The following is a 20,431-nucleotide window of genomic DNA, read 5'->3' as shown; positions in this document are numbered from 1 at the left end:
AGTTTGGGCTGTGTTTGTGTCTGCTTCTTAGCTTCATTGTGGCACTTCTTGTGCTGGCTGGGCACAGCAGCTGCCTCCAGTGCACCAGGCCTCGCTCCTCCAGGCTCACGCAATGGAGAAGAAACCACACTGCGGCTCACGCAGTCCCATCACTCCAATTTCCTGGTCGTTTGGCCGCAAAGGACCCCCCACATTTCCTCAGGGAGACAGCCCTGACACCCAATGCCTCCATCCTGGACCCCCATCCCTTCAGAGGCTGGTGTCAACAGTGTCCACCTTGGCCTGCAAGGCAGCCTCAGAGACGGTGTCCGGTTGCCCATCCCGACAGAAGAGTACAGCGGGGTTCTTGCAGGCCCACATGGCTACCTCGTCCCCACTCACTGGGCTGGAGGAGGAAGGGGCGCTGCCCGGGAGGCCACTGTGCTTGTTGACGTAGCGCTCCCGGATGTGGTCAGCCCGGTTCTGGGGCTCCGGCTGGCGGCCCGGGACCAAGAGGTAGGCGGCCACGTTGTTCCTAGTCCTGTAGCCACCCTTGCGGCTGTGCCGCAGCAGCATGGAGATGCTGGGGTTGCGGGCGGCGTAGATGAGGGGGTTGATGGCGCCATTGGCCCAGGCCATCCCACTGGCTACGGCATCCATGGTGGGTGAGAAGGGCAGGCAGCCAGCAGCAGCGGCCAGCCCCATGATGCAGTAGGGGCCCCAGCAGCAGATGATGGAGACGATCATGAGGAGGACAGTGGTGGCCGTGCGCATCTCCCCGTAGGCCCGCAGCAAGTGCCTGTAGGTGGTGAGGGGCCGCACGCGGCTCTCAGCCAGCCGCACAGTCCGGCAGATGTTGTAGTGGCAGAAGCACATGAGGGCGAAGGGCAGGAGGTAGCAGAACACGATGAGGGCTGCGCCGTAGGGCGGCCCCAGCTGGGAGGAGCCCCAGGGCAGCACATAGACACAGCGATAGGCCCCAGGCCGGGCCTCCTGCTGCCCCTCGCCTGCCAGCCCATACCAGGGTCCGGCCAGGGCCAGGGCGGCTAGCCAGACAGCGGCCAGGAGCTGGGCAGCACGGCGGCGGCCCATCTTGTGTCGGGGCTGGCGGACGATGGCGCAGTAGCGGTCGAAGGAGAGGAGGGTCATGGTGAGGGTGGCAGCGATGCCCAGCCCGGCATGGAGGGCAGCGCTGGCCAGGCAGAGGCGCTGCCCGAAAAGCCAGGCACCGGGCGGGCGGCTGAGCAAGCTGAGGAAGGCCAGGGGCAAGCAGAGCAGGGCGCCCAGCAGCTCCGACAGCGACAGCGACAGCACGAAGGCGTTGGTGACCGTGCGGAGCTGCCGGTGCCGGGCGATCACCAGCACTACCGCCCCGTTGCCCAGCGCCGAGAGGGCGAAGATGAGCAGCAGCGCCAGCGCCTGCGAGGCCAGCGCCGCCGCCGACCACTCCGCCGCCGCCGCTCCCGCCGCCGCCCCGCCGCTCTCGTTGCCGCCGCCACGGGAGAGGTTGCCCGGCACGGCTGCCGCCGGCTCCATGCGCAGCCTCATGCCCCTGCCCCCGCCACGGCTGCAGAGGCGCTGTCTGCGCGCCCGCCGCTCTCCGCCCGCGTCGCCGGCACCGCCAGCCGCTGACGTCGCCCGGCCGCCGTTGCCGGGGAACCGTCCGGGCCCGGCCCGCCCGCCCCGCGGCGCCTGGGCGGGGGAGCGGCGCCCCCACAGCCGAACAGCAGGGCTGGGGGGCTCCGGCCATCACCGACTGGGCTGAGGACAGAGACTGCCCCCTCACCCTAAACCGGCCCCAGCCCCACCCCAGTCGTGGACTGGTCCCCACAGCCCCTCTCCCCTCGCGGCCCGTTTCTCCTGACGGCCCCTCTCCCCACAGGGCCTCTCTCCCCTCACGGACCTCATTGCCTCTTTCCCCTCGTGGCCCCCTTCCCCTCCTCACGGCCCTGCAGCCCATCACGAAAGGGCAAGGGCCAGCTATGCCCAGACACTCCAGTGGAGGCCGGGAGGGGCCAGGACCACCCCCCAAGCTCTCTGGACTGCGGTCTCACCAGCTGAGGGGTCAGGCCGGGGACCCCTACACGGGCAGCAAGATCCTGTCCCTCTGCTCTCAGCCACACTGGAGTTGCCTGCCGCTATGCGAGAAATTTCTTAGGGATAGGGATAGATGGTGAATAGATAATGAAGGTTGCGACACAATGGCTGAGGGCTTCCAGCCTTTCTGTGCCTTGCTGCCTCTTCATGCCTTGCCGCCCCATCTCTTCTGTGGGAAGCTGGGCTGGGGGGCTGATGACAAGGGAGATGCCCAGAAGCTAGAAACATGCAGAGGAGTTTGCTCCTGCAAGCGTGGAGGATGCATGTGTCACTGCTTGCCACCCCAGACCAGAGGCTGTACAGGATTTATTTGGGGGTTACAGGAAAGCTGGGAGCAGGAGCCCCAGGCGCCAGCCTAAAAAAAACTGTGTTGGAAGTGCGGCCATTCTCTGAACGAGGGGATTTTTATTTCTTCCTGGTCCAAAGTTTTAATTTTCAAGTTGACAGAAGAAATTTCTCCCAGGCTTTTCTATGATAACCTTTTCCAAGCTCTCCAGTATGACTTGCTCCCTTTTGTTGCATAAGCAACTGGGAGATGATCATTCTCATGTTCATGTCTCATTTTAATGAGGCATGGTCCCACAAGTGTGTTCAGTAAACAAACACCATTTTGTCCAGAGACACAAAGGAAATTACAGGCTGTGAGTGGTCTGAAGCTCTGCTTCTGCCGCTGCAAATGCTTGCCTACAGCCCAGGGCTTGCCTTGGTTTTTCCACTGGCAGTCCTCCCCCGAGGGACTCTGGCAAAGCACACACTGTCTGCACTCTGCTGCACAAGCTGCCCCCGGGGCTGAGACCAAATCATCAGTAAATAATTAGCAATCAAAGGTCATAATGGTTCAGAGCTTCAAATACAGCTGGTCCGGTTGAAAGTTAACCACAGGGTACTTGCAGCCAGTGGTCCAGGACGAGCAAGAGGGAAGGTTTAGGGAAGCAGCATGGGGTGGACATGCAATGGGATGGAATTCAGCAGGAATTCTCTGGAAGTTTTGAGCAAATACCTGCTTCCAGCCCAGGGACACAGGAGGGCTCTGGCAGGGATGAAGCGACTGCAATGAAGAAGGGGACATCTGGACAGGCCTGAGCAGGGCACATCAGGGAAGCTGGGGCATGAGACAGAGCAGCACAGCCAGCTGAGCAGGAGCAATCAAGGAACAGCGGGCAATCCAAACCAACGGCCATGGAACACTCGGCAGAGTCCTGGAAATGAGCTCCAAGAGCGTAAACAAGAGAAGAAAGGCAGTGTCTTCAGCTCGCTTTTAATAGGAAGCTGGCTTTGAAATTAGTAATTTGCAGATGTAGAGAAGGCACACAAATTTTAAGACAGCTCTCCAAGATCAGCTTCATTTTCTGCAAATAATTATTGGGGAAAAAAAAAAAGAAGAAAAAGATTAAGCTTCGCAGAGCAGCCTGTTGCTAGTCACAACAAAGGAACACTGCCTGTTATCTTGAAACATGGCAGATGCTGACACACCACGAAAGGCTGAACCTGTTGCTCTGGCATATTGCAATGATCCGTGTGGAGAAGGAGAACAGAAATGTGTGAGCAGAAGAAGCATAGCACCATGAGCAAGACTTTGGCACTGCCCCATGGCTCGGGTCACTTGAAGAAGAAGCCATATTTCAGTGGGTCCTCCTCTTCGACGGTGAAAGTGGCTGTACCAGTGTAAAAGGCTTCTCCCGAGACTTCCACGATGACAGCGTTGTAGTCCCCAAACTTGGCTTCCTGCAGAAAGATTAGGATCAGAACAGAGACAACGGGAGGTTCTCCGCTCTCCCAACCTCATGAAACACCAGTGCTACGTGGCACTTGGGCAGAGACACCCCTCACCGAGTGCCCTGCCTTGCCCAGGTATATCCCAAAGTGTGCAGCAGCCCTTTGACCTCAGCTTGCCTGCATGAACTCCACACCCACACAACAGCTGCTGCCCCTGCCCTGAGCTTGCAAGCCCCTGCACTGCCACAGTGTGGGTCTGCCTCAAAGGAGGCCAACAAGCTGGTGGCTGCTTGCACCCAAAGACCAAGAGCTCCCTAGGGCATGTCCAAACCTTCACAGCTACGTGCTTCCAGAAGCCATAGGGATAGGGCTGGGCCTGGAAATCTGGATGCACAGACCCAGCACCTCCGAAAAAACCTGCTCAGCCTTTGAACCGGGAAGAGGGGATTAAACCAGGAATCCACCCATTAGCTGCCACTGAGAACAGATGAGACTGACATATCTACATTAGCACTGGAGATATTTCTCACCCCAGTGCTTTCCTGATGGCTGAAGGAGGATTTGCAGGGAAGCCATGCAGCAGAAGAAGGTCGTACTATTACTTGCCTTCCTACTAAAAAATCCTGAAGCGTGACGCTTGTTGGAAGGCAAGACCCCCAGGTACCTCCTCCTTCCATACGCCTTTCCCCAGGCACAGAAGCCTTTTCTGCTTCTCTGCTGAACCAAGCACTTTTCCAGCAGTCCTCAAGACAAAGGGAAAGTCCGGCACAAGCAACTTGCCTTCACTGCCTTCCCAGTGAACAAGGACCCTGTGGTGCTGCTCCGAAAGGTTCTGGTCTGATTCATCTGGATGAGTCCCTTATGGTACTGCAAGGCGATGCGAGCCGTCACACCTGAACCTGTTGGACATCGGTCAACCTACATTCAAGAAGAGAAGATGAACCAGCTCTAGTGTTCTGCGTTTTAATAGAAAACCATATTGTCCCCCTCAGTTCTCCTTACCCGCTTTATACTATGCTTGGGGGAAACCCCTCTCGCCCAGGGCTTTGTACAGAATTCGAATACATCACAAATGAGGAGACAAAATAAGCAGGTTTGGGGTACTTTTGGACTGTGATCAGCTTTGGCAAACTCGTAGGGATGAATGATCTAATAAATACTGAGGCTATTTAGGGAGCACTTGAAAGCTTCCCAGCATCATAGCAAAAGGACTGAGAGGGGCAGATGCCATTCTCAGATGTCAAGGTAGGATGAATTCTCCTTACGCTTAACTGAGAGAGCTGCTGGCCAGCCTGATTTTTAAAATCTCCAAAAACGCAGCATTGGCCAGCTTCCTAAGTGATCTGTCCCAATGCTCGACACTCCTTGCTACTGGAAAGTCCAACCAAAACTTCCTCTGCTATTTATAGGATACCTTATCCACTGCAGACAAGGACAGAATTTTACACCCCCTCTTTTCTCTCTTGCTCTGCTCATCCCCAGCAACTGTTCCCTAGATTAGAACTTTAAGGACGTGCACTATATTGGGATCCTACCTCAGCCCCTGGACTCCTGGGAAATTCCTATCTATGGGACATGGGTATGAACGTTTTTAAAATGCCACCATCTAAGATGTGCAGAAGTATTTCTGTCATTAGGAACTAAACCAGACTGTGGTCAGTGACACTCAGGTCTTCAGAAACATCACCGTAGCTGAAGAAATGATCGCTGCCCGAATGAGAAGAAACAGAACTACAGTGGATATAAGAAGGGAAAAAGGTGGCACCTTGCGTGTCTGAGAAGATCCTGTTTCTGTACCTGTTCATCTGCAAACACGCAGATGTTGGTGGTGGGCTCCTCACTAAAGGCATCTTTCCCATCTGTCAGTATGGTGCCGTAGAGGAAAGCCAGGTCTTCGCTTTCAGGGTGATGAAGCTTGAACTGGAAACAGCACAGACAGGTTCACCAACGTGCGCAGCAGCAGTACATGCAGTACAGCTTCCTCAAAAGACCAGAGGAAGCGGAAGAGGCCACACTGCTGCATTTCCACCTCTGCTTCTCCAGTAACAGAGATGGGCGCAGCAGCAGGACAGCGAGCTCCTTCTCACATCCTTGTGAGGCTGGAGAGGGACTCTGAAATTCAACATGGGGCCGGGAAGATGGGACTTCCTCCCATCCTGAGCACCTCAGGTAAATAAAGGGCCTTGGTCTGGTGCAGTCACCCTGAAGGGCACATGCTGAGGTACCGCAGTGCTCCGCCATACCTGTTTCTTCACCGCTTCCGTCACCGCACTCGCCGCACTGACAAGGTCTCTGGTCTTTGAGGAGCAGACATCGAGGCCCAGCTGCTTGGCGCTGAGGAAGGCATAGAAAGTGCCACCATATCCAATGTCGACCACCACCTTCCCGTGACCAGGGACGTCAATGGCCAAGTCTGGGCAGAGAAAGGCAGTGAGGAGGGGAACCCATACTGAGTGGTGGGTTCACAGGCGGAGCCAGGGAACCCAGCTGCACGCAAGGAAGAGATGGGGACAACAACTCAAGTGCTCCTGTGCCACAGTGGGATGTGACACCTTATACCATCCCCAACAGCCTCATTCGGCCTCTGGGGAGGGATTTGCCAAACGCCCCTCAGCCAGGCCGTCAGCCCCGGCCCTGGCACGGCCGCCACCAACCCCTCCCTTCAAGCTGCTGTGGCCCAGGCTCGGTCCCCACCGGTGGCAGCAGCGAAGGCGGGCACGCTGTGGAAGCGGACGGGGTTGCCGCTGCGGTGGCCGTCCCAGGGGACGAAGGCAGTGACAGGCCCACAGGGGCAGCGCAGGCAGACGGCGGTCTCGGGGCTGCTGGGCGCCGCCACCAGCCCGTAGTCGAGGGCGAAGCGGCCGAGAGCCAGGACGGCGTGGCCGCACATGACGCTGTAGCCAGCACCGTGCAGGAAGAGGGCCGCCAGGTGGGCGCCGGCGGTGGCCGCCCCGCCGGCTACCACCACCGCCCCGTACATGCCGGCGTGGCCCCGCGGCTCATGCACCAGCGCCCGCCGCACGTGGTCCTGTGCGGCCGCCACCTCCCGCCGCAGAGACAGCAGCGACAGCCCCCCTGCCACCGCCTCCTCCGCTGCCTCCAGCCGCGGGATGATGCGCAGCGGCTCGCCGCCTGTGTGCATCTCCACCGTCTGCAGCACCAAGCCCGAGGGCGAATGCGGCGGTAGCCGCCGTCCGCTGCCGCCCGCCGCCGCCATCGCCATCGCCCTCTCCCTGGCGGGGCCACCATCCCCGCCCCCGCGCCCGCCCCCGCGCCCGCCCCCGCGCCCGCCCCGCGCCCGCCCCCGCGCCCGCCCCCGCGCCCGCCCCCGCGCCCGCCCCCGCGCCCGCCCCCGGCGAGACACCCCCCCCCCCCCGCGCAAGGCCCCACCTATGGGCGGGGAGGCCCCGCCCCCTGCCCGTGACCACGCCCCCACCCAGCGGGCGGTGGCCCTTGTCCCCGTGCCGGAAGCGGAAGTGGAACGCAGCGGAAGTGGCTCCTAGGAGTTGGAGGGCTTGTAGTCGGGTTACCAGGATGTTCCGTTCCGGTAGGACGGGGCGGGGCGGTACCGAGCCGGGAGTGGGAGTGGGAGTGGGAGTGGGAGTGGGAGTGGGGATTGTCAGCGGCTGGAGCGGTCCGAGGGTGGCGCTCGGTGCCATTCGGCTGCGAGCGGGCTGGGCCGGAGCCGATGGGAGCGCCACGGTAACGCGGGCTGCGCTCTCCTCGCAGCTGTGGACATCCAGACCGCCTGCCTCGGGCTGTACTGCGGGAGGACCGTCCTGTCGGTCAACGGCTCTGTGGAGACCTACGGGGACTGCGGGGTAAGTGCGGCGCGGGCTCGGCTCGGCCTGGGGAGGGGGGTGGCCGGACTCCTCTGGAGGCTGACGCAGATCCCGCTGTAAGCGGCACCCCGGCCCGCAGCCCAGGCCCGAGGTGACGCGGGGAGCAGATGGAGATGAGGGCTACAAAGGGCGGGCAGAGCTCCCTTACTGAAAGCAGGAGCTCCGAACGTCCCCGAAGGAGGTGCTAAGCTGGAGCTGAGCAGAGGGGCTGCAAAAGCTGGAGCAGGGTGGGATGGTACAGAGAGCTGTGCTGAAATCACTTTGCTCGCCGATTGTATTGGGATGCTAAGAGAGAGCAAGGTCCAGGGAGGGTGGAATGAATGGGGAGCAAGATACTCTGTGGGGCAGTGGTTGTGAGTGGCCTGGTGAGTGAGCTTAGCAAAGAAAGCGAGGTGGTATGGCTGCAGGAGAGGAAAAGGGAGTCTTGGATGAAGTCTTTTAAACATGCTTTATATTTGTTTATATTAAAAAGCAGTCAGAGCAAGGGAAATCTGAGGAATCAGCAAGGGAAACTGAGAAATCACTGATGTTAATGTTTCATCTCTTTAAAAATCTGATAAGTTTCTTGCCCCAGAACTTAAGGGTGTTTTTCCAGGAACTGCAATGATTTGTTATTGGTACTCAGATGCTTTGTAAATACCATCTCTGCTTTTTGTAGGTATGCCCTAGAGGTCAAAGAACCGATGACAACAAAATCTGCCGGGAATGTATGGGATCTCCAGACCGCTATGACTGGCTGTACCTTGGCTTCATGGCCATGCTTCCCCTGGTTTTACACTGGTTCTTTATTGAATGGTATTCAGGAAAAAAAAGGTTCATATACCCCTTCTTCAGATAAGTTATTTTAAAATGGAAATCTCATATCCATGAGTGATCAGTCTGAATTGAAGTGTCCAACAGTTCATGGTGCTGGTTAAGCACCACAAGCAGCACATAAGCTTTGGGCAGCTGGAGGGGGGTTTATTTACAAATGTAAGAATCCTGCAGGTCCTTCTTGCCGGTTGCTGCCCTCAGGACATCGCTGTATCTCTTTAACGAGGTGCGCAGTCTGTCTGGTAATTTGGGCTGGATTGTGTTTCCCAGCAGCGGGCAGGAGTGACGTGTTGTATCATCCCTTCTCTCCTGGGCCAGACCTACCATCTGCGGAGGCCCTGATCAGCTGCACATGTTCAATGAGAAAATGGGTTTGAGGTTTCTCTTTAGGAATACATCTACTGGGTTTTGGTCCCAATAACATATCTGATGTAACTTTTATGCCAGCATGGTGCATCAAGGAAGTTCTGTAAAAAAGGCATTTAAAAACCACAGCTTCATGCGGCTATTAGGTGCTAGGCTGGAACTTTGAAGAAGTAATGACTCAAGAGTGTACAAAACACTGAAAATGTTGGGGAGTGAGAGAGTTTAATGTATGAATATATATCATCTTTAACAAGGACTTGCATCTTTGAACATTTTGTTTATATTGTATGTAATGATGTTAGTCCTTCTGAGATGCATGGTGTCTTATCCTCACTGCTGCTTTCTGTGAAACTGCAACAGCAGGAATGTTGTTGTCCCTCACCTGACAGGATGCTTACGGCACAGCTAGCTTTTATTTAAGAAGTTGGAATGCTATTCAGTCACATTTTACACTTAAATCATCCAAGATTCTAAATTAGTTTTCACATTCAGCTTCAAATACTTAACTTTTTATTCAAGTAGAGTTGTCCCGTCCTTGGTAATGGTAAATATTAGCTCTGTAGCAGGTTCTGTGCTGCATAGGCCTCCACTTTTCAGTTGGTGTTTAGATTTCTTACAGTGTTAGCAAAATAGTAGTAAAAATATCTATCTCTCTCTCTCCATCCCCAGTTCCAGCGCGTTACTGCAGCACGTCACTGCCTTGTTTGAGTGCAGCGTTGCAGCAATTGTTACACTGCTCGTCAGCGACCCTGTCAGCTCCCTGCACATCCGCTCCTGCAAGGTCAAGAAGCTTTCGGACTGGTACACGATGCTTTACAACCCAAGTCCTGATTATGTCACCACAGTGCACTGCACTCACGAAGCAGTCTATCCCCTGTGAGTGTGAAGGCTTTTGTACTCCTGACTGCACTTCCCTGTTACACAAGTGTGTTTCTGTCCGGGCCTCTTCTCAAAGCTGCAAAAATTGTTCAGATATAACTCGGACCAATGAGTATCAGTCACCTGAAGTCTTTTGTGCGTCGAGCTGTTTTATGTATGAAACACTTGGCAGCACCTAATGGCTTCTTGAGTCACCAAAAGAGGTGACATAAATCCAGGCTATTTAGCTATGAAGCGTAAGACTGCAGGTTTTTTTCCCTTTGCTGCATCTTCTCTGTTTTTCCCCTAGGAAAAGTGAGCCCGTCATTGTGTGTTTACATCCTTTGATTGTAAATGCTTTAGATTTCACTGACTCTAATCCCAAATTCCCTGGTTCTGAGTCTGTAGGAGAAAAAGAACTGCACATTTTAAGGAATTTCTCTCTCTTTTTTTTTTTTTTTTTTTTTCCCCAGGTACACCATTGTGTTTATATATTACGCCTTCTGTCTTGTGTTAATGATGCTACTTCGGCCTCTTCTGGTTAATAAAATTTCCTGTGGCTTAGGGAAGTCTGATCGATTTAAAAGCATTTATGCAGCACTGTACTTCTTCCCTATCCTCACCGTGCTTCAGGCCGTTGGAGGAGGCCTGCTCTGTGAGTTGCCTCCTAATAACACTAATAAACATACCTATAAACACACACTGACAAATGACTTATGGGAGGGAGGGAGGGAAGGGACGGGACATGACACTCTTTTTGCTTTGAGAATAAGGATGTTGTTTAAGGTTATTGTGAAGAGCCTTACCTGAAAAGGTTGCTCATTAGTAGCCCTGTCCTAACTAGGCTCGTGACCAGCGTAGCTTTTGCCTCTGCTGGTGCTGCTTTCCCAGAAAAGGGAGTAAGGGGGATATGACAGGAAATTACTTCAGAGGGAGTTAATTCCACTTTCTCTTAAAGTAGGGTTTGTTTGATTTCAGAGATGGATTAAAGTGTAAGTTTGGGGAGATCAGCTATTTTTGGTTTAGCTTCCAGCATACTTGTCACATGAAGGGGACAGGTCCTGCAAAATCCCACTCAGCCTGACTACTTTTCTCATTATCTGCCTTTTCCAATTAGTGATTTAAATGTACATTAATGCCCCCTAGAAATATTAGAAAAAGTTTGAAAACCCAAGATGGAAGTGTTGAATAGTTGTGCTTGGCTGACCCTTTCTGCTGTGTGTGTTTGATGTGATGTTACAGGTGGGCTGTAGCAGCTTAGTTTACCTCACACCCATGGCTCTGTATGGAAAAACTATCTCCTTTGAATGTATGTCACGCATTCGTTTTCCTGCTAACGTGTTCAGTGTTTGCCTTTAGATTATGCCTTTCCCTACATCATACTGGTGCTGTCTTTGGTTACACTGGCTGTGTACATGTCTGCTTCTGAAGTGGAGGTAGGTAAACATGTTTTCTCTGTTAAAACTCATAGTATAAAATACTTGAGACCACTTTGTCTCTTGCCTTTTCTCAGCAGCGTATTCTGCATTTAAGCCTCTTCCTTTATGACTTAGCTGGAGGAAGCTCCTGCAAGACTTCCCTCTTGTGGTGTACTGAGAAACTGTGTTATGTGCTGGAAGGGCTCACACCCAGGAGGCCTCGTGCAGGCTCTGTGTGATACCTGTAACATCTCTTAAACATCAGGTACTAGGTAGCAGGCTGAATGCTAAAAAGATGCTGTGTTTGTTTTGCAAGTCTTTCAAGGATCTTCTTGTCAGGAAGAAAAGGCTTGTTGTCCTCTTCAGCCACTGGTTACTTCATGCCTATGGAATCATCTCCGTTTCTAAACTGGATAAGCTCGAGCAGGACCTGCCGCTGCTTGCCTTGGTCCCTGCACCTGCCCTCTTCTACTTACTGACAGCAAAGTACACCGAGCCGTCACGTATACTCTCAGAAGGTGGAAATGGACATTAAAAGGAGAAGGAGCCTGTGCCAACAACGCTGCCCTAATGATCTGGATTAAGCAATTTTAGTGCTTGTTATGCTTTGGAAACTGCTGTTTTAAAAGAAGTTATTTACATACAAGACTTCCAGGTGAAACACCTCTGAGTGACACTGTATAATACTAAAAAGCTGCACTTTGGATTCTTCATAAGTATCTGGTATAGATTGAAGGGAATGTCTTTGTATCTATTTATCGCTGTGAATTCGTATAAAAAGCTTGTGACACAGTCTAGTACAGTGGTTTCCTTGTATATGTTTATTTCCTAATACACTATTTTAGGTGGTGTTTGAATAAAACAACAAAGTTTTTCAGTAGACTTTCAGTAAAACAAACAAAGGGAGCTTGAATATAACACAGAGCTTGGTCTTCTCATCACGAACTCTAGCTTCTGTTCCCACCAGTGGAAATATACTTTTGTCTTCATAAAATATGTTGAGCGTCTCCTCATTTATTCCTTGTGATGATGTAGTCTGCTAGTGAGAAGGAGAGGAAATACATTGTGAAGTTCACTATAAAGTGTAGTTTGTGCTCTGTGTACTTCATACATGGAGACTGCTTCCTGGAGATGATTAAACAGTAATAGCCTTCCCATTAAATTAATTTTCCTATTCCTTTACTATAATTTGCATATTATTAAAGATTTTCTGACAGCCTACACCTTTCGTCAGCAAGCCACTTGCTGCTGGTAAAGCTGTGAAGCACCTGTTAACTACATATGGGTGAAGCCTTCTCTGCGCCTTTCAGCACAGTCACCTTGGCTCTGAGTGCTTCCTGCCTGTATCATCCCTTTGTCAGCGGTGCCAACAGTTCACCGCCTGCTGCGTGGCGGTAGCTGTACACATGCTACAGCAGCAGCAACAGTCAGACAGCAGCACAGTTTAGCAGCAAAGGAACAGCTCTTCATGCGGTATCACCCTGCAATAATGGAAACTGCTGGAATGACTGAAGTACAAAACCAGCACGGATTTAATAAAAAGAATTGGAGATTTGTTATCACCTTAAAGAGATACCATTATTTCTGCTCTACATTCATCAAAATCTTTATGTGAACACCTTGGTAAGAATTGCTGAAACTTCTGAGGCTGTTCAGAAGTGAGTTTTTGGCCTTGCTGAAGCCAAATACCCACTGACAAAGACTAGTCTTCTCTCTATATTGTAGAGGAAGATACCCAAAGCTTATATCCTGTGTATTTGCCACCAGTACCTTAGTCTATAGAGGGTCTAGAAGAAGATGTAGAGCAGTGCTGAAGGTCTGAACACAGAAGGAAGAGTAATAGAAAGATCTTCTCAACTTAAACTCTTCCTACTGTGTGGTTCATTGGCTGTAACAGTGCAAGCAACAGTGTATATTTCTATATTTAAGTGTGACATGATGTCTTTTTTATTCTATTACCTATATCAACGTTGCTAAGGACAGAGGCTGGCAGCAGCTCGGGCTTTGGGGGGGTGTCATCTCAGCCAGGCTGGCTGGAGATGTCGCTCTCCTCTTTTTCCATAGAAAGTTTGATTTCGTTACATCTCACATGCCTTTCCTGATTTTTTTCTGTGAAATGCCAATTGATGGGTTCACTGCTTCTAAAAATAGTGTGCAAACAAAGTCTTGCATGCAGAAGTAAGGTTTTATTTAGGGATTAAGGCAGTAATTAATCTCCTTGAGGAAATCAAATGCTCTCTATACTGCTATGTACTAATCTAGAGGACAGTTCTAAAAGTATGGTTTTAAAACAACTTGTGGTAAAATACCATTTCCGTAACAGTCATAGACATATCTTTCTTTAAAATGTCCTAAACACAGTTTTGTGTCTACATTTGCACAGCTGTCACACCCGTGCATGCACAGGACACCTGAGAAGCCAGGGCAGCACGGTGCAGGAAAAGCCATTTGCAAAGGTGCCGTACTAAGGACTGTACACTTTCATGTGCATTTCCATGTATGTGTATTGGGTTTAAATATTGAGCTATGTCTTGTTTTTAAAAAGAAAAGCAACAACTCCTCCCAGGTAATAAGAGCTGTAGAAAAGAGTACATCATTTGATAGGTCTAGAGAATCGTGTTGGTTTTAAAGGCTGCAGAATGAGGAACTCTATTAAAAGGCAGTGCAACCCATGGATACCCAAACACTGACCTTCCTGCGGGGCTCCAGTGCTTTAGCCTTCAGCAAAACCTGGAATGCAAAATACAAATTAATAAAGTCTATCACTTTCTCTCACTAGCATAAACAAATGGAAATGGCAGCCAAAGAGTTAGGCAGACATAGCTAGATAAATGCATGCAGCTTGGAACGACCAAGCAATGTTTTTGCGCAGGTTCCTTGTGAAGAAACCTGCCCTGCACATTTCACACAGAAAATAATACTGGTACTGGCTTTCAGGTAAGTGGGATTCTCTGCGGCTGTGTGTTCACTGTCCTTCCCCTCTCTGCCTAACTTCCTTCCAGGGGCACTCCCTTCCTCTAAAACTTCATCATTCCTCTCCCTGGTTTCCTGTCACATTACCCAGAGCCAATGATTTGGAAGTAGCCTGTATGCCTTTTGGCTTTATTCTGTATAAAAAACACATTCTGTAACAAGACAGTGGTCGTACAGTGACCAAACCTGTGACTCATTACGAATGAGACCTCTGTGAACCAACAAGTAAAGCAGGTGTCTATAGGATTTGAGTTAAAAGGAGGCCCTGAAGCAAGTGATTTGTATGTGCCTAGGGCACCTGTGTAACACCACCCCTTCCCAAGACAAGAGTATATAATATTGTTCATTTAAATGGAAACAGCAGTACAAGTTGCCCACATGTAATATTCTAGAGAACATAAACATTAATGAACCATATAGTCCTACAGTGATAATCACACAACCACAGGCTGCGGGTGTTGGGGGGTCTGTTAGTTTTATTTATCCTTTGTGGAAAAGCAAACATATAGCTCTGGAAAGATCAGTGATGCTTAGACTATTTTATAGCCCCCTCAGTGTTATTATCTATTGCCTTTAGAAAGTGGCAATTAGAGATAATATCAGGCTGTGTTATAAAGCATGTCTAGTTCTTCTAATAAATACACCACTATGTCTCCATCTGCAGCAGAGGGATCAGATAGAACTCGTGTTTTATCACAAGCTGCTAACAATTAACATATTCTGAGATTTTTTTTAAAAAAGGAGGGGGGATAAAAGGAAAAGGAAAAGAAAAAGTTTAGTGTATCTTACAGTGATCATCCATTCTAGATTTTTTGAGAATCAGAGAATCCAGTTCTCCCAGCTTATTCTGTAGCCTGCTGTTAATATCACCAATCTTTTCCTTTCGCTGTTGAATTTTTATTGTTAGAGCTGTCACTTCATTCAGTATTTCCTGCTCATTCTCCAGAAATTCCTGTAATGACACAGAGCAGAATTCATTTTTTTCTTAAAAGGAAAAACAAAACAAAAGCAAACTAAACCAAACCAAAACCCTCAAAATGGGAAGAAACTTGTTTTGTTTATCTTGTTTTCCCACACCTTGACTGGCCACCAGACCTGTAGCTCTGCTGGAAGTTTTTCATTAACTACCCAATCCTTGCATAAAAAAAGCAAAGTTTGCCCTTCTAATGGAATAACTGGTGAAAAACTTTCTTACATGATAGTTTGGTTTAACACCTGTTCAAAATGAAGGCCATCCCCAACTGGAAAAATATAACAAGAGTGATGAACTGAATGTAGAACAGCAAGAACATTATTAGGTACAGGTGTAAGAAAGGCTTGAATATAAGACCAGGAAAAGAAACAGTATCAGGAAAAATTATTTTTATAGCCAGGACTTTTATACAATGATGGAAAACATAGGTTTAATACTTTGCCCCTGTACAACTTCCAAGGTTGTAGTCCCTTATTTGCAAAATGCAATTTTAATTTTTACATGGTAAATGAAATCTATTTATGCAAAACAGTACAATAGAAAATTGAAATTCACCTTTTGAATAAAGCTCTCCTCTGACCATCCCTTCAGAAGATCTACGACAGAGTTAACAGTTAAAATGTAGTAGATTGCTGTGCCAAAAAATGGCATAAGGACTAAAAGTTATTATTTAAAAAATGTCACTTTTTTTTTGTTTTTAAATAGTTATTAACATGTTACCGTGAAGCACTGTTAGGTCATTCAGGATTTTGACTGTTGCTGACTTGTGGTTTTCTGCTTCAGAATTCATTGCAAAAATATCTTCTTTTATCTGCTCGTTGCACTGTGAAAAAATAATTACAACTGAATAATTCTCTCTAAATTCTTCTAAATAATTTCCCATTTCATGGTTTCTAAAGAGATCCCAAAGAATAAACTGAGTTTTAGGTCATTGTATTCCTGTGGACACACTTTCTTTCAACAACAACATTCATTTCATCTTGTTGAACAAATTTTAAAAGTTGCCAAAATCAACACAACCCAGCTATGTCTTTGCTACCAAATAAGATGGATGAGGATGCTGAGAAAAGCCGGAGCAGCACAGGTCGTGTGCAACCCGGGAAATTCTCCTCACTCACTCCCCCATAATAGGATGGACTCATTCACATTGTATCAGCTCTGCCAGGACCCAGCTCGTACCATCCCAGGTTTGGCTGAAATGCGTAAGGTGGCCCAGGTCAGGCAAAAAACCAGCATTCCCTGGTGCAATATAGGTGTCAGAAAAATCAGAGCTTCTCAGCTTCTGTTAGTGAACTGAACATAAGGAGAGGGATGTTTGTAATGTAACCAAGTGTTCTCTTTCTGAGGGAAACCTTTGTTTCCATAAGGATATAATCAGATAGGCCTCAGAGTAGCTGGTACCTAGCATCTGCAGTGCTAGCACACAGGGATTCAGGCAACTGCCCTTGCAGCAGCAGAGCTCTGCGCTTGCAGGCAGCAAAGAGTGCACAGGGTTCAGATTGTCTCAGAAATTTAGTCCCCATGGAGCTTGGGTTCAGATGGCAGCCTGCTAACAGTTGGCAATAAAACCACTTTCAGGATCCTTCATGTCTTTTATGGGGAAGGAGGTTCTACCACGCTGGTAGCCTGGGACCTGAAAGGTATACAGAGTATCTTCAAAAGCATAGATTCCAAATTGTGCAGGCCTATTCTACCTCTCACAGTTATCTCAGTCCCCTTCATGAGTCAGGAAGGCCTTTTCCTACAATCCCAGACTGAATGCAGCAAATACACGATATTGATTATGCCTCAGGGAGAGGCCTTGCCCTTGAATATTCCTGTTTCCTTTTGAATTAAACACAGCTCCACATGTTTATTTAAAAGGCCAGGTTTGTCCTGTCCTGTTTACATTGCATCATCTTCTACAGCTAGTTCTCTGTGAAATGAAAAATGATCAGAGAACTTCATACAGAGAAGGAGCACTGTCACGCGCCAATATACTCACTAATTTGAATCTGCAGTTCTCGATGTCCACAATGTCAAGCTTCCTGTTGATCTCATAGATGTCTCGTTCTAGCAGCTTCATACTCTCTGTATGATTTTTCAATTGGTCAATTGCAGCATCACGCTTGATCCGCAATTTGTTCCTCAGCTCCAGCTGTTAATAATAAGCTCTTTGCTGGTAACTGATCTTTATATAGGATTTGTGTCATTAAATAAAGAGCTCTTGTTATGTGGCACCTTTCATTTTAAAATGTCAAAGTACCATCTGAGACAGGTATCTATGCCCTCTTACCAATGAGGAGGAAGAGATATAGAGAGGAGAAGTGATTGCTCATGGTCCACAAGATAGGAACAAGCTCTGACATGAAGTGATGTGACCTTCCGGCTGCAGGCTCACCCAATGACAAGGGCATCACTTTCTGTCACTGGAGGCTCAGGTGTACACAACTGTTTCATTGTGCCATTCCTATTCTAATATAGTTGAAGAAACATGTCTCCCTTCTCTGAACAGTTTCTGTGTTGATGTGGCTTCTATGGAGCTCATCCTAGATGTTTGCCCATTACCAGATCACTGGGGCACGAATCCTGCAATCTGACCAGCTTCCTAAGAGCCCGTTATGTAGTTTATTGAGCATGTCTTACGCTTCTCAGTAACTAAAGATACTTTGATTCTTCCTATTAAGAGCAGAAGGTGTGACTATGTTCCTTTTCCACTTAAAAGTTTCGTTCTAGCAGAGAAACAGAAAGCAAAAGCAATCTGATTGTTTGCCTGGAATGTACAGCCCAGCTGAAGCAAGCTTTGGCCAGGCTGCCTGATGTCCACCAGCCCTAAGCAAATGGCCCCAGTACATGTATACATCGTAAAAATGGCCAGTGCAGGCACAGCAGATCTGATGTGCACTGTGGATACTGCACTCAGACTATTCAGCTGTAGCAGGTCTGAAGGTGGCTGACAGGCAGAGGCACTGTGCGAGCTCTGCAGAGACACTCTGTCTGGGAGCAGTAGATGCCCCAGAGCTCAGATATTTTGAGCCACTGCAACTACCTCCACAGCTATACAAGTTTCTCTCTCCTTACACTGGTGCTGATTGAATGCCTCAAGTTAGAAATGCAAAATACAGGTAAAGTGGCAAGGATATAGAGATTTTTCAAATATGAGATACTGAGGCGGCAGAAATTCCTGCCCTAGCAGTGGGAAGCATCTGAATAGAAGCAAATGTCATTAGTTCACCAGCTTCTTTTTGACTTGCTCACTCGCCTAAGGAATGCAAATTCAAGCACAAGGGCAGCTTGATATAAATGCTAGGTTACAGGCTGAGCTTAGGTCTGAGGCATCCCCCAGATGGAAACACAGCAACAGAGAGGAAGGTATGTCCCCAGCCCCAGTCTCTCTCCTCCAGTCTTCATGGGTGTCTGATCTTTATAGGGAGGAAATAAAGCTGGTGGTGTCAACTTTGCAGAAGTAGTACAGCTAAGTTTTAGGTTATTACCTTGTCCTCCTTGAGCTTCCCAGTAGTTTCGATTGACTGCTGAATAGCTCTTTTGACTCGTAGCTCTTCATCTTTCTTTTCTACAGAGCAGAGAAAGGGTTTTTAGACAGCATAATGACTGAACATTAGAGTCAAGCTGATATAAATAAATCTAGGTGATCTGTTTAATTGGTCCGTCATTTTTAAAAAAATGCTGTATATTTGTGTTATGGCCATGTGTATAGATTCCAGTTGTTGCAAAGAGCTGAATTTATACGTTTCACAGTTTATTTGACCCATAGGCAGACAAAGGGCTACGGCACACCAATCTTGGAAACAGCAAGAGAAAGTCCCACTATGTAGAAGAGCGACTTAATACTTACGTAAAAATGATTTCCTCAGTTCTTCATATTTTGTAAACTCCTCTTCTCTTTCTCTCTGGGTTTCTTCCAAGGTTAGCCTGCTTATGTTTAGTTCTTGTTCTTTTTTAAGTAGATATTCAGTTGCAGATTTGATGTCACTCTTTAACGAAACTAAATGTTAATCAATAATCTATCTAAGCAGCGTTTAATGCATTAATAATTCAACATATCCAGAGGAGCAAAAAACAGAAAAAAGAATACTGGAAGTGATCCCAAGAGGTCATCTTAGTCCATCTTTCTGTTCTAAAGCAGAATCAATTAGACATAAGTACCTATGACACGTGTTTGATTTGCCCTTAAAAACCCTACTGGTAGAGAGACCATGTCTCAGACAACTGATTCCAGGGTTTTACTAACTGTGCTGTCAATGCTGTCTCAGGGCCTAACTTTTTCTTAAGTTAAATCTATTCTGTTCCGTGTTATTTGTCTCAACAAGTGGACAAGGAGAAAAGCTTATCATCTTGCTATGAATTTTTATTTAGTTAGTAGTTATTGCCATGTCTTCTCTTAGATTTACGTATTTGAAATGGAAAAGCTGCACATTACTTCAACCTTTTTTTGATCAGCTTTAGTGAACTCCTTTTGGATCTCAAAATAATCTACATCATCCTTTAAATGAGTTGATCAATACTGGATGCTGTATTCCAACTGTGTCCCACCGAGACCAGCTAGGGTAGAGAACATACAACATAAGCCTTGCCAGGCTCAGCTGTTTTATACAGACTGATTTGACAGTTGTCCTTTTCACTGCTACAAATCTTTGTTTACTTATGTTCAACTTTTCAGCGTTAGTTATATTTATCACACCCTAAATATGTCCCTCATGATGGATTTGTACAGACAACTGTTTCTACCTAAATGCAAAAATATGGATTTTTTTTTTTATTATGACCTTTTTTCCCCCAAAAAATTACTTCTTCAACTTGCTAAATAATTCTGAATTTTAGTTCTGACCTGCAGAGGGTGCTACCACTCTTACCGTGTTTGTCATTTGCAGATAGGATAAGCATTCACTCTAACCTATCACCTGAGTCGTTAAGGAAAAAACAGATTAATTCCAGTATGAGAGTAGACCTCCTGCAAACTAACGGGGATCACAGTTCTATTTTGTCAGTAAAGCTCGGGTAACTATTATGTAGGATGACTTTTCCAACTGTTTTTGTAGCTGGAATTCTCCAGCCTGGCAAAGAGACAACTGAAGACATACAATGAACATGTGTAAAAATCACACACCTTTGCTGGAGAAGATGAGAAGACAACAGTTATTCACTGTTTCTCATAAAACAAGAGCTGCAAGATGTCAATAAACTTTTGAGACAGCAGATTTAAAACAAAAGAAAATTCTTGTCCTTATTAAATAAATCATATGTTATAGGTTGTTACAGAGGATATATGTATATGTGAGCTAAAAGAATCAATCAGTGATAGGAGAGTATTGCTCTGAAGATCCAGCATAGCATAAAATTCCATCAAAAGCTATTCAATGCAGATACCATCTCCACCCAAAGAAGTTCCTGACACT

The 20,431-nt window shown here is 48.2% G+C and overlaps 3 protein-coding genes across 4 annotated transcripts; 1 reads left to right on the top strand and 2 right to left on the bottom strand.

Annotated features, from left to right (window-relative positions):
- Positions 1-249: 249 nt before the first annotated feature.
- Positions 250-1,527, bottom strand: GPR135 (G protein-coupled receptor 135). Its single transcript, XM_074149902.1, has one exon. The coding sequence runs from the start codon at positions 1,525-1,527 to the stop codon at positions 250-252; it is 1,278 nt and encodes a 425-aa protein (XP_074006003.1).
- Positions 1,528-2,368: 841 nt separating this feature from the next.
- L3HYPDH (trans-L-3-hydroxyproline dehydratase) lies at positions 2,369-7,021 on the bottom strand. Of its 2 annotated transcripts, none has more exons than XM_074149614.1 (5): positions 6,487-7,021; positions 6,036-6,205; positions 5,590-5,712; positions 4,573-4,710; positions 2,369-3,801 (listed from the first exon to the last, which is right to left on the bottom strand). In XM_074149614.1, exons 1-5 carry the CDS (start codon positions 7,013-7,015, stop codon positions 3,676-3,678), a joined length of 1,086 nt encoding a protein of 361 aa, XP_074005715.1. In that variant the 5' UTR covers positions 7,016-7,021; the 3' UTR covers positions 2,369-3,675. The 2 variants fall into 2 exon arrangements, with proteins under 2 accessions (XP_074005715.1, XP_074005717.1); XM_074149616.1 differs by having other exon boundaries at positions 3,676-3,797; positions 4,569-4,710; positions 6,487-7,015.
- Positions 7,022-7,276: 255 nt separating this feature from the next.
- JKAMP (JNK1/MAPK8 associated membrane protein) lies at positions 7,277-12,655 on the top strand. The gene is made up of 7 exons (XM_074149421.1): positions 7,277-7,339; positions 7,522-7,613; positions 8,293-8,447; positions 9,483-9,689; positions 10,145-10,326; positions 11,031-11,107; positions 11,406-12,655. The coding sequence occupies exons 1-7, from the start codon at positions 7,327-7,329 to the stop codon at positions 11,622-11,624; spliced, it is 945 nt and encodes a 314-aa protein (XP_074005522.1). The 5' UTR covers positions 7,277-7,326; the 3' UTR covers positions 11,625-12,655.
- The last annotated feature ends 7,776 nt before the right edge of the window (positions 12,656-20,431 follow it).

Source organism: Numenius arquata, chromosome 6 (assembly GCF_964106895.1).
Source record: "Numenius arquata chromosome 6, bNumArq3.hap1.1, whole genome shotgun sequence".
Taxonomy (NCBI): Eukaryota; Metazoa; Chordata; class Aves; order Charadriiformes; family Scolopacidae; genus Numenius; species Numenius arquata.
Note: the sequence above shows the minus strand (reverse complement) of the source record. Positions and strands in the feature narration are given on the sequence as shown.

Coding starts and splice junctions, on each gene's coding strand:
- GPR135 (XM_074149902.1), bottom strand. CDS start 1,527: ATGAGGCTGCGCATGGAGCCGGCGGCAGCCGTGCCGGGCAACCTCTCC.
- L3HYPDH (XM_074149614.1), bottom strand. CDS start 7,015: ATGGCGATGGCGGCGGCGGGCGGCAGCGGACGGCGGCTACCGCCGCAT. Junction 6,206..6,486: donor CGCCTTCGCTGCTGCCACCG/GTGGGGACCGAG, acceptor TTCTCTGCCCAG/ACTTGGCCATTGACGTCCCT. Junction 3,802..4,572: donor TCACTGGGAAGGCAGTGAAG/GCAAGTTGCTTG, acceptor ATCTTTCTGCAG/GAAGCCAAGTTTGGGGACTA.
- JKAMP (XM_074149421.1), top strand. Junction 7,614..8,292: donor AGACCTACGGGGACTGCGGG/GTAAGTGCGGCG, acceptor TGCTTTTTGTAG/GTATGCCCTAGAGGTCAAAG. Junction 11,108..11,405: donor TGTCTGCTTCTGAAGTGGAG/GTAGGTAAACAT, acceptor TTGTTTTGCAAG/TCTTTCAAGGATCTTCTTGT.